At 45.3% G+C, this 13385-nt stretch overlaps 1 protein-coding gene across 17 annotated transcripts in view; it reads left to right on the top strand.

The window, feature by feature from the left end:
• The window catches only part of kif1b (kinesin family member 1B), a 278399-nt gene that overhangs the window by 250807 nt on the left and 14207 nt on the right, over positions 1-13385 (top strand). For all 17 annotated transcript variants that reach the window (XM_073032205.1, XM_073032200.1, XM_073032199.1 and 14 more), the window contains 6 exons: positions 2756-2889; positions 3118-3179; positions 5929-6074; positions 7136-7375; positions 10510-10581; positions 11501-11625. In XM_073032205.1, the coding sequence (XP_072888306.1) occupies positions 2756-2889; positions 3118-3179; positions 5929-6074; positions 7136-7375; positions 10510-10581; positions 11501-11625 (779 nt within the window). The remainder of the gene's footprint in view (positions 1-2755; positions 2890-3117; positions 3180-5928; positions 6075-7135; positions 7376-10509; positions 10582-11500; positions 11626-13385) is intronic.

Genomic DNA, 13385 nt, shown 5'->3' with positions numbered 1-13385 from the left:
TTCCAAGGCAGTACATTCCAGACCCCCACAACTCTCTGGGAGAAGAAGTTTTTCCTTAACTCTGTCCTAAATGACCTACCCCTTATTCTCAAACCACGCCCTCTGGTACTGGACTCTCCCAGCATCTGGAACATATTTCCTGCCTCTATCTTGTCCAATCCCTTAATAATCTTATATGTTTCAATCAGATCCCCTCTCAATCTCCTTAATTCCAGCGTGTACAAGCCCAGTCTCTCTAACCTCTCTGCGTAAGACAGTCCAGACATCCCAGGAATTAACCTCGTGAATCTACGCTGCACTTCCTCTACAGCCAGGATGTCCTTCCTTAACCCTGGAGACCAAAACTGTACACAATACTCCAGGTGTGGTCTCACCAGGGCTCTGTACAAATGCAAGAGGATTTCCTTGCTCTTGTACTCAATTCCCTTTGTAATAAAGGCCAACATTCCATTAGCCTTCTTCACTGCCTGCTGCACTTGCTCATTCACCTTCAGTGACTGATGAACAAGGACTCCTAGATCTCTTTGTATTTCTCCCTTACCTAACGCTACACTGTTCAGATAATAATCTGCCTTCCTGTTCTTACTCCCAAAGTGGATAACCTCACACTTATTCACATTAAACGTCATCTGCCAAGTATCTGCCCACTCACCCAGCCTATCCAAGTCACCCTGAATTCTCCTAACATCCTCATCACATGTCACATTGCCACCCAGCTTAGTATCATCAACAAATTTGCTGATGTTATTTTCTATGCCTTCATCCAAATCGTTGACGTAAATTGTAAACAGCTGTGGTCCCAATACCGAGCCCTGTGGCACCCCACTAGTCACCACCTGCCATTCCGAGAAACACCCTTCACCGCTACCCTTTGCTTTCTATCTGCCAACCAGTTTTCTATCCATGTCAATGTCTTCCCCCCGATGCCCTGAGCTTTGATTTTACCCACCAATCTCCTATGTGGGACCTTATCAAATGCCTTCTGAAAATCGAGGTACACTACATCCACTGGATCTCCCCCGTCTAACTTCCTGGTTACATCCTCGAAAAACTCCAACAGATTAGTCAAGCATGATTTACCCTTGGTAAATCCATGCTGGCTCGGCCCAATCCTATCACTGCTATCTAGATATGCCACTATTTCATCTTTAATAATGGACTCTAGCATCTTCCCCACCACCGATGTCAGGCTGACAGGTCGATAGTTCTCTGTTCTCTCCCTCCCTCCTTTCTTAAAAAGTGGGATAACATTAGCCATTCTCCAATCCTCAGGAACTGATCCTGAATCTAAGGAACATTGGAAAATGATTACCAATGCATCTGCAATTTCCAGGGCCACCTCCTTTAGTACCCTAGGATGCAGACCATCTGAACCTGGGGATTTGTCAGCCTTCAGTCCCATCAGTCTACTCATCACCGTTTCCTTCCTAATGTCAATCTGTTTCATTTCCTCTGTTACCCTATGTCCTTGGCTCATCCATACATCTGGGAGATTGCTTGTGTCTTCCTTAGTGAAGACAGATCTAAAGTACTTATTAAATTCTTATGCCATTTCTCTGTTTCCCATAACAATTTCACCCAATTCATTCTTCAAGGGCCCAACATCATTCTTAACTATCTTCTTTCTCTTCACATACCTAAAAAAGCTTTTGCTAACCTCCTTTATATTCCTGGCTAGTTTGTGTTCGTACCTCATTTTTTCTCCCCGTATTGCCTTTTTAGTTAAGTTCCGTTGTTCCTTAAAAACTTCCCAATCATCTGTCCTCCCACTCACCTTAGCTCTGTCATACTTCCTTTTTTTTTAATGCTATGCAATGTCTGACTTCCTTTGTCAACCACTGTGGCCCCTTTCCCCCCTTTGAATCCTTCCTTCTCTGGGGGATGAACTGATTTTGCACCTTGTGCATTATTCCCAAGAATACCTGCCATTGCTGTTCCACTGTCTTTTCTGCTAGGCTATCCGTCCAGTCAACTTTGGCCAGCTCCTCCCTCATGGCTCCATAGTTTCCCCTGTTCAACTGCAACACTGACACCTCCGAGCTGCCCTTATCCTTCTCAAATTGCAGATAAAAACTTAACATATTATGATCACTACCTCCTAATGGCTCCTTTACTGCAAGATCGCTTATCAAATCCTGTTCATTACATAACACTAAATCCAGAATAGCCTTGTCCCTGGTCGGCTCTCGTACAAGCTGTTCCAAGAATGCATCCCGTAGGCACTCTACAAACTCCCTATCCTGGGGTCCAGCACCAACCTGATTCTCCCAGTTCACCTGCATGTTGAAATCCCCCATAACTACCGCCACATGCCAATGTTAACTCCCTATTCAACTTGCACCCAATATCCATGCTACTGTTTGGTGGCCTGTAGACATCACCCATTAGGGTCTTTTTGCCCTTACTGTTCCTCAGTTCTATCCACACAGACTCTACTCCTGATCCTATGTCCCCCCTTGCAAAGGACTGAATCTCATTCCTCACCAACAGGGCCACCCCACCCCCTCTGCCCACATTTCTGTCCCTACGATAGCACGTATACCCTTGTACATTCATTTCCCAGGTCTGATCTCCCTGCAGCCATGTCTCCGTTATCCCAACAACATCATAGTTACCCATTCGCACCCGAGCTTCAAACTCATCCGCCTTATTTCTGACACCTCGTGCATTCAGATATAGCACTCGGACTTAAAGATGCTACAATTTTGTCTGTGCTCTTGATCGTCATCTTTTTCTGCACTCTTTGAACTTGCAGCTTGACCATTGCATCCAGCCAGCAGTGATCACCAAAGACATCTGTATGGTCTTCTACTCCCGGGATGCCAAGATCACACCTCCGCGCTCCCTGCGTAACCTGTTTGGCAGCGGCTATGCAAAGACACCTGACTGGTACTTCCAAAATCAAAATGGCGCTTAGAAGTGCTGCCTCTTCTAACTTGTATTGGAAGAAATTTTACCTGTAGTTTTACTTACGATTCTTTTACTGATGTAATTAAACTTGTAAGCTATTGCTTCTCAGAAATGACTTGTGGCAAATGTAAAACACTGTAAATTGTGAGAGCAGATACTGATGTCAAAAACAGAAAGTTGTGACCTCTTCTTTTCCTTTTCTTTCAGTAATCGAATAAGTGGTATTTATGAGCTTAGCCTATGCAAAATGGCAGACAGAGGCAGCCCTGGTAAGTACAAGATCCCTCTGATTTGGTTAGCTTTCTACGTTACCCAGATAGCTACTGCAATATTAGCATGCACACAGTTTGGTAGGAGCTTGCTTAGGTTTGAGTACAGGAGTTGAGATGTTATGTTGAAGTTGTACAAGGTGTTGGTGAGGCTCAGTTTGGGGTATTGTGTGCCATTCTGGTCACCTATCTACAAGATTGCAGAGAAAGTTTACAAAGGGGATGTTGCCGTGACTTGGGGACCTCAGGTATAGGGAAAGGTTGTACAGGTTAGGACTTTCTTCACTGGAAAGGAGGAGATCGAGGGGAGATTTGATAGCAATACAGTATACAAAATTATGAGGGTGGCGGGGTGAAGATACGTTGCTACCAAAGGAGGTATAAGGTGCTCCTTCCCTCCACTAGCCTGTAGGTCACCCTTGGGCAAGGTGTAGCACCTGCTTAGCCCCTGATCAGGGTCACATGAAGCCAAGGGAGCTGGTGGTGGATGGTCGTATGAGCAGCTGGTGCAGATCACAAGTCCTGGTCATACAACCACTGATAGGCAGACAATATCTGATGATTGTCTCTATAATGGCTGGGGTTTCTCGTCTTGTAAAGACACTGCCCAGAAGAAGGCAATGGCAAACCACTTCTGTAGAATGATTTGCCAAGAACAATCATGGACACGGAAAGACCATGATCGTCTACGTCATACTACACGGCACAGAACGAACAATGCAAAATTGAGGGTTAATGCAAGCAAGATCTTTCCGTTGAAAGTGGGTGAGACTAGAACCAGAGGTCATGGGTTAAGAGTGAAGGGTGAAATATTTAAGGGGAACTGGACGGGGAAACACCTTCATTCAGAGTATGAACGAGTTGCCAGAGGAAGTGGTGGATGCAGATTTGATTGCAAGATTTAAGAGAAACTTGGATAAGTACATGGATGGGTTTGTACAAGTGTATGGATGGGAGGGGTATAGAGAGCTATAGTCCAGATCCAGCTCAATGCGATTAGGCAGAATAACAGTTAAGCACAGACTAGATGGGCTGAAGGGCCTTTTTCTGTGATTCTATGACTGTTTCTCAAGATGAGAGAACCAGAGACAAAAGACGTTAGTCCATCACTGGTTCCTATTAGCCTTCACTTTAGAACATAGAATAGTACAGCACAGTACAGGCCCTTCGGCCCACAATGTTGTGCTGACCCTTAAACCCTGCCTCCCATATACCCCCCCCCCACCTTAAATTCCTCCATATACCTGTCTAGTAGTCTCTGAAATTTCACCAGTGTATCTGCCTCCACCACTGACTCAGGCAGTGCATTCCACGCACCAACCACTCTCTGAGTGAAAAACCTTCCTCTAATATCCCCCTTGAACTTCCCACCCCTTACCTTAAAGCCATGTCCTCTTGTACTGAGCAGTGGTGTCCTGGGGAAGAGGCGCTGGCTGTCCACTCTGTCTATTCCTCTTAATATCTTGTTCACCTCTATCATGTCTCCTCTCATCCTCCTTCTCTCCAAAGAGTAAAGCCCTAGCTCCCTTAATCTTAAGATGCAGTGTTCTCTGCCACAAACTTCTGTCACCTGCACTGTCTCGTTTCCTAATAGCAGATCAAATATTGCACACTCTCTTGTTGGGACTTCCCCGTACTGATTAAGGAAACTTTCCTGAACACAATGGTAAACTCTATCCCATCCAGTCTTTTTACAGTATGCGATTCACAGTCAATATGTGGAATGTTAAAATCACCTGCTATAACAACCTTATGTTTCTTGCAACAGTCTTCAATACTTCTCTACAAGTTTGTTCCTCTAAATCCCTCGGGTGGTCTGTGATTAAACCCCGTTAACATGGTCATACCTTTCATTTTGAACTGACATGTTCGAAATACGTGACAGTTTGAACTGTTACAGCCCACCTTGTGACCTTTGATTCAAGTGATCAGGAGCTTCAGAGAGCAGTTAAAGGTCAGCCGTGGTGTGGTGTTGGAGGGCCAGGTCCCTCCACCCTCCGAGTCCACAATGACCATTGGGTGCACTGATTAGACTTTATTCTCCAAACGTTCCCGTCATCTGCCAAATTCCACCAATCACCTGCATGCTGGGGGAGATCGGAGAGGCCAGTTAACCTGCTAGCTCCTGCGTGGGATGTGAGAAGAGACCTACAGGGAGAGAGTTCAATCTGCACGTGCGCCCACAGACTGACACGGATACGCACGCGCAGACACACACAAATCTCCAGAAGTCTGGATTGAATCCAGGTCACCGGAATTATGAGGCAGCCCCTGCGCCACTGTGTCTCTGTTCTTAAATGTATTGCTCATTGTGAAGCTACTGGGGACATCTATAGCTTCATGTAGAAAATGTGTTTCCATTTATAATGAAGGACATCACTTGAGGCTACCGATATACGTAGCTAATTCCCAGTTTTTGTTTTCTCCAGTGTTGTGTTTGAAAAATCACTCTGATTGGGGGTGTAGCGTTACTGTACCAGTCATTGGGTGTAGTGTTAATGTATGATGGTATAGTGTTACTGTAGAGTTAAATGGGAGTAGTGTACAGTGTGTGGAAAATTAATCTGTGAGGATGTAATGTTACTGACATGATATCTGAGTGGGGAGTTAATGTAAGTGGGTGGAAAGTTAATGTTACTGTAGTGTTCAGTGGACATAGTGATGTAGTGTTGCTGTAATGATCAGTAGACATAGTGTTGATGTAAGTTGAACAGCCTAATATGCGGGAACAATCCCTGGTGTGTTCCAGGAATGCAACGAAGGAGAAGGAAGATTTTAGACACCTCAGTTGCCTACGTAAGGGGAGAGGAGAACCTGGCCGGCTGGAGACCCCGTGGGGACAGCCTCATCCTGGAACACCAGTGGGAGCTGGAAAAGCTGGACCTCTTGCACGAGGTAATCTTCAGATTTCCGTAGCCCAGAGTGTTGGGGACCTTTGGAATTCTGTAACCTAGGAGGCTGGGACTTGTGGAATTCTGTGGCCCAGAGCAAAATTACAGTTTCTCCGTTGCTCAGTGTCTTCAATGTCTGGTCGATATGAACCAAAGGGGCATTTTATGACAGCCATTAGCCCACACAACCTGTCTTTGGGATGTGGGAGGAGACCAGGGGGCCATAGAGAGAATGTCCAAGTTCCACACGCTGCTCCCAAGGTCACGATTGAACCTTGCTGCGCCGCCCTACGAGCCCAGCTGGGATGAACAACGCTGTAAAAGTGGAACAAGCTGGAAAATTTAGAGGGGTATGCGGACAATCTGTAAACTGCACGCTGTGTCTTCAGGGGGAACGTTTTGGGTTGATTTAAAGAAGGTTTAAAGTATTTTGCATTGGGCTTCACTAAGACTACTAGTTACATAAAGGTCAAGAATCCAGTGACCAACAGGCAACTTTTTCTCTCTGAGTTCCAAACTGAGGCCCTGTAAGACCTCAGTCAGGCACACTTGGAGCAGCTTTAGACCCCTTGTCTAAGAAAGGATGTGCTGGCATTGGAGGGGGTCTAGAGAAAGTTCATGAGAATGGTCCCAGGAATGAAAGGGTTAACATATGAGGAGCCTTTGATGGCTCTGGGCCTGTACTCACTGGAGTTTAGAAAAATGGGGCGGGGTGGATCTCATTGAAACCTATTGAATATTGAAAGGCCGAGATAGAGTGGATGTGGGAAGGATGTTTCCGATAGTGGGGATCCAGAGGGCCCAGCCTCAGAATAGAAAGATGTCCCTTTAGAACAGAGGTGATGAAGAATTTCTTCAGCCAGAGGGTGGTGAATCTGTGGAATTCATTGCCACAGGCAGCTGTAGATGCTAAGTCATTGGGTATATTTGTTCTTGATTAGTAAGGCATCAAAGATTATGGGTAGGTAGGTAAAATGGGCTCGAGAGGGGTAATAAATCAGCAGGGGGCCAAATGGCCTTGTGTCTTGCGGTGTCGATGTTTAATGTCCGTTCTCGTTTGCTCAGGTTGAGCGGACACGGCATCTGCTGCTGCTGCGAGAGAAACTCAGCGAAGCAGCTCCAAAATCTCTCTGCGACTCCATCTCCCCGAGCATGAGCAGTGGGACTCTCAGCGCCTCCACCAGCATCTCCTCGCAGATTTCCACCACGACGTTCGAGAGCGCTGTTACCCCCAGTGAAAGCAGCGGCTACGACTCCGCAGACATTCAAAGCCTGGTGGACCGGGAGAAGGAACTGGCAACCAAGGTACTGTGTGCTCAAGGCTGTTTGTGGAGTCAGTTAATATCGGGCCTCTGAACACCTTTATTGTTCCTTTCATGGTGTCCCAAGATACCTTGTCAAAAGATGAAACTCAATATGATAATGACCAGAAAGTACGTGGAGTGAGGGATAATTACACTGGATAACAAATTTTTTTGAAAGTGTTGCTTCCTCAGAATTATTTTTTTGTTTATGAAATCTATACATAAATATAATTTTTCAGACTACTTAGGAATTTGGAGAAACAAAAATTTAACTTTTATCGAACATGATGCATTTAATTGCATGATGGTGCTGACACTTTGAGTACAAACAAAAATCATCAACAAAACATTTTTAGCTTAGTTGAAATACTGCAGTGTCTGAGGCTTCTTGCTTAAGTGTCCATCAATAATCAGCTGACATTGATGGAATTCCAGTTGCCACAATACCGTTTCTCCATGACCACAATGTCCTGGTGAAACCTCCCACCGTGCTCGTCTCTGACCGTCCCAGGATTTGCAGGGAAGAAGTTTAAATGGGAATGCAGAAAATGAATCTTTAGTAACATGCTGCACTTAATGGTCTTGTATGCTTGAAGCATGTTGTCAACCAGTTCACGTAGTTTAGTGCACTGTAGTTGCCAAGAAGATTTTCAGCAACATCTTTGGATGCCTTCCATGTGATTTTCTCCAGTCCCACTAGAAGTTCTTCGAATTGCCTGTCATTGATGACCTGTTTGACCAACAAAAATGCCTTCCTTAATCTTGGCATCAGTTATTATGACTTGAATTATGAGCTGAAGTAACAAATATGGGTGATTTCAAGAAACTGGTGCATGTAGGGAGACTTCATGGTGATTTTTATGATCAGCAGCCTAAAATGCATAAGATACACCTTAAAAGTATTCAGGAAGTAAAATCGTTAAGCTGTCCAGTGTTATTGGCCAAGACTTAGGAAAGGTTTAGAGCAGGGGATCCCAACTTGGGCCTCATGGATCCCTTGCTTAATGGTAGTGATCCATAGCTTAAAGAAGGTTGGGAACCCCTGGTTTAGAGGGGAATGGGCCAAACTCAAGCAAGTGAGACCATCTTAGTCAGTCACCCTGGCTGGCATAGACAAGTTATGCAGAAAGACCTGTGTCCATACCACATCAGTAGAGTACGCTCAGTCTTTTTCCCAGGTGCAGCAAATCAAGAATTGGGGAGCAAAGGTTTAGGTGGGAGGCTAAATGCTTAGTAGGAACTTCTCGGGGGATTGTTCCTACACAGAGGTCATCAGTAAATGGAATGAGCTGCCAGAGAAAGTGGTTAAGGCAGGTTCCAATTACTATCAGAGAATGTATACAGTATATGACTTGAAATTCTTACTCTTCACAGACATCCACAAAACAGAAGAGAACCCCAAGGAATGAATGACAGAAAAACATTAGAACCACATTTAAATGGAGACGAGGAGCAATATCTTTTGCCAGAGAGTGGTGAATCTGTGGAATTCTTTGCCACAGGCAACTGTAGAGGCCCAGTCTTTATGTATATTTAATGCAAAGGTTAATAGATTCTTGATTGGTCAGAGCATGAAGGGATATGGGGAGAAGGCAGGAGACTGGGGCTGAGAGGAAAATTGGATCAGTCATGATGAAATGGTGGGGCAGACTTGATAGGTCAAATGGCCTAATTCTGCTCCTATATGTTATGGTCTTTTCCATGACCATGATTGTTCTTGGTAAATTTTTCTACTTAAGTGGTTTACCATTGCTTTCTTCTGGGAGTGTCTTTGCGAGACGGGTGACCCCAGACATTATCAATATTCTTCAGCGATTGCCTGGTGTCAGTGGTCGCATGACGAGGATCGATGTACTTCAGCTGCTCATACGTCCATCCACCACCTGCACCTTTTGGCTTTACGTGACCCTGATCCGGTGGAGAGGGGGATGGCACTAAGCAGGCGCTACATCTTGTCCAAGGGTGCCCTGCAGGCTAGCAGAGGGACGGAGCATCTTACACCTCCTTTGGTAAAGACGCATCTCCACCCCACTGCCCAAGGGCTAGCCCCACAAAAATGCTGGAAGAGCTCAGCAGGTCAGGCAGCGTCTATGGAGGGAGATAAACATCTGGAGGGGAAGCCCACCTCCTCTTTAGTCCTGATGAAGGATCTTCGCCCTCTACGGAAGCTGAGTTCCTCCATCGTTTCAAGATTGTTTGTTGTCATTCTTCAGGGCGTGGTGCAGCACCATCAATATCAATATAAAAGCAATCCTATAAAGCACCATGTACAAGTAATTGAGGGTGGCCGTATATACATAAGAAACATAGAAAACCTACAGCACAATACAGGCCCTTCGGCCCACAATGCTGTGCTGAACATGTCCCTACCTTAGAAATTACTAGGCTTACCCTAGAACCCTCTATTTTACTAAGCTCCTTGTACCTATCCGAAAGTCTCTTAAAAGACCCTATCGTGTCCGCCTCCACCACCGTTGTCGGCAGCCCATTCCACGCACTCACCACTCTGAGTAAAAAACTTACCCCTGACATCTCCTCTGTACCTACTCCCCAGCACCTTAAACCTGTGTCCTCTTGTGGCAACCATTTCAGCCATGGGATTAGCTTATATACATAGATTTGTGTTTAGCGTGAATGCCCACAGAAATGAGTCTCAGAGTAGTATATGGTGACTTGTATTTACTTTGAGCTTTAGACCGATTGTATATAGATGAAGTGATGTGAGGTGCAGGAGTTTCTGAACGTAGGGTGACCCTGACAGGAGGTGACAAAGTGACTCCTGACAAGAGGAACTCTTCTAGGGGCAGCAAGGCTCTGGAAACACAGTAGGGCGGTGACTGGGTTAGTGTAGGTATGAGGTGTGGAATGTAAGCATAAAGTGACAGACAGTGGCTGATGTGGATGTAGAGGTGGTGGGGTGGGTTAATGGGTGGAGGTGTTGATCAGCCTGACAGCTTGTAGAAAGTAACTGTTTTTGACTGTACGGTGTGTGTTACTCCGGCATAATCTGTTGTATCTTTGATTCTCACAGCTTACAGTCAGCAAAAGAGCTATTGGTGCTTTTATTCTTTATGGTTCATCGGCATTCTTGGCCTGTTTCCTACCTGCTCAACGTGTTCTTGATCTTTCTTTCAGTGCCTGCGACTTCTCACACACACCTTCAACAAGGAACTGAACCAAGTCTGCAGCAGCATCAGCGACAGCAAAGTAAGTGTGTTTTGTAATCAAATAGACTTTATTCATAATAAATTTACCAGTATAAACAGTGCAATTCCCTTTTCATGTTACATAACAGAGTCAATGCTTTAAGTACTGTTAGGTTGCATTCCTTTAAACCAATAGAACAGTTGCCACTCGTGTGTACCCCTTAGGTGGTATACTGCCTACAATAATTGAGGGCCTCTCCCCTCTCCTCCCCCTCTCGCCCCTCCCCTCATCCCCCTCTCACCCTTCCCCTTATCCCCCTCTCACCCCTCCCCTCATCCCCCTCTCACCGCTCCCCTCATCCCCCTCTCACCCCTCCCCTCATCCCCCTCTCCCCCCCTTTCACCCCCTTTCACCCCTCCCCTCGTCCCCCTCTCCAAACCCTACAAAATCAGTCTGGTAGCAGGCAAAGTATCAGAGTTGCAATAGTCTGTTCTGACGTACTATGATGAAACAATCAAGTGATCAAATACACATGGATATTTGATATTCCTAGGTATTCTGAATTAACAATTCTTACTTGTAGATCTAATTTCCTTTTGAAGTCTTTTCAAGGAACCTAAATCCTTTAAAAGGAAATGTATATCTGTGTTGCCCATCACCTTGTATAGAACATTTTTATCACTGAATAAGAAGCTCCTAATCAAACAACATAGAGCTTTGTTACTCCTTGAACTGTTCATGCAGTGTCACTTTTACCAATAAGGATCAAGATGCTAACCATACCCAGGATATTGAATATTATTCTATAGACAAGATGTTGTTTTTCAAGAATACTTTTTCATTGAAGAGAAAGCAGTGGAACTTCAGGATTGCCGATTACTTTTTTGACGTTCTGAAAGGGCTGTGATATGTTGAATACCACACAGTGCACGCCGGACGATTTCGGGGTTGAATACTGTTGAAATGTTCTGTGTTCCAGCTGTCCGACGTGAATTCCCCCATTGGCCGCGATGCGTCTGTGTCCAGTTTCAGCAGCAGCACACTTACTCCTTCTTCCACCTGCCTGTCACTCGCAGATTCCAGGTGCAACTCAGTCGATCAGAAGTAAGTTTAAAACAAACGGCTAGTGTTTCTTTCTGCTCGTAAGTTTGGTGGTATTACTCCCACCGGAAGAGAGGGAAATTTCCCTACTGACTGGTTAAGCTATTGCAACACCCAGCTCTATCAACCCACGTTCGTCTAGGAGATACTGCCGTCTGTCTGCCAGGCTGTGTCTCACGTTTGCGTAGATGCTGTGTAATGCACCCCGCTACAACCCACAACGTAAAATATCAGGCAGTACACAATGCGCGTTTAAACGATTACACTTTATAAATTTTACTGTGACTATGGGGTTAGTAGAGAAACAAAAATATAAAAATGAAAAGGCGCCAAGAATAGGAGTTTTACAGTTCGTGCACAACGTTGGCGCTCACGCAATATCCGCAATCCACCATTCGATTTCCTCCGAACTCCACGACCCTCGGACTGGGACCAACCGTGGTGGTCTACCAGCGCGCCCCCCGCACGTCCTTCCTCCTCGCTTCTCCACACCGACCCCCGGCTCCCACACATACAGATAGAATAATATGACTTCCATTGGTTCGTTCCCTGTCATCAGTAGTTATAACCCAAACATTGTAGCTACAGAAAAACATTACCTCATTCGTTAACACTACAGAGAAGCCATTTTAATATTAGCAGTTAACATTACAGTTAATATTCTGAGAACCCTACACTATGTACACTCAGTGGCCACTTTATTAGAGACCGTTATCATTACTTGCCGTGCTGTGGGGGAGTAAGTGGAACACTGGCTTTTAACCAGTTCATCACAGTACTGCGTTCATCAACCCTGCGTCCTGACCTCTTACTCCTCATTCAGAAGGGCTGTTTCTACGTACCCACTTCAGTAGAATTCTTGTATCCTGCACTTCTGCTTCAATTTTTTGTTGAAGTATTGATGATCAGAAAAAAGTGCTGGTCATAAACTTATACAGCAGGAAAACAGGCCCTTCAGCCCATCTTGTCCATTCGAGCCAAGGTGCCTGACTTGGTCTCATATCTCTTGTGTTTGCCCATATTCCTCTCCTAAACATGTACCTGCCCAAATGCTTTTTAAGCGGTGTAACTGTACCTGACCCAACAGCTTCCTCTGGCAGTCTATTCCACTCACCCATCACCCGCTGTGTGGAGAAGGTGGCCCTCAAGTCCCCTTTACACCTCTGCCTTCTCACCTTAAAGCTATGACTCTAGTTTTAAACTCCCCTCCACAGTGAGGGAAAAAATCTTATGTCCCTCATGATTTTATGTACCTCTTTAAGGTCACCTTTAGCATATGCCCTAGGGGTAAAAAGCCCCAATCTATCCAATTCCTCCAGTCCTGGTAACACCTCCTTTGTAGATGGACAATCTCCAGAATCAATGGACAGGGGGTGAGGGGAGGGGACATTTATTAGTCACTACCTGTCGAAAGATTTCCCGGAGTGGCGGGGTAGCGTAGTGGTCAGTGTAACACTACAATCAAGGGGTCATTTTCACTGCTGTCTGTAACGAGTTTGTACGTTCTCCCCGTGACCGCACGTGTTTCCTCAGAGCTCTGATTACCTCCCACGTTCCAAAGATGTACGGGTCAGTAGCTTGATTAGTCACTTGGGTGCAATTGGGCATCGTGGACCTGTACTGTGCTCTATCTCCAAAGGGAACCCGAAATGAAAGTAGCCCTATGATCTCATCTGAAACAGTAATTATTTCTACATTCACAGACACTGCCTGACCTGCTGATTTTTTCCAGCATTTTCTGTATTTACTTAATGTTGTAACAA

This window comes from Hemitrygon akajei, chromosome 29 (genome assembly GCF_048418815.1).
Source record: "Hemitrygon akajei chromosome 29, sHemAka1.3, whole genome shotgun sequence".
NCBI classification, from domain to species: Eukaryota; Metazoa; Chordata; class Chondrichthyes; order Myliobatiformes; family Dasyatidae; genus Hemitrygon; species Hemitrygon akajei.
This window is presented reverse-complemented; position numbering and strand designations above follow the sequence as displayed.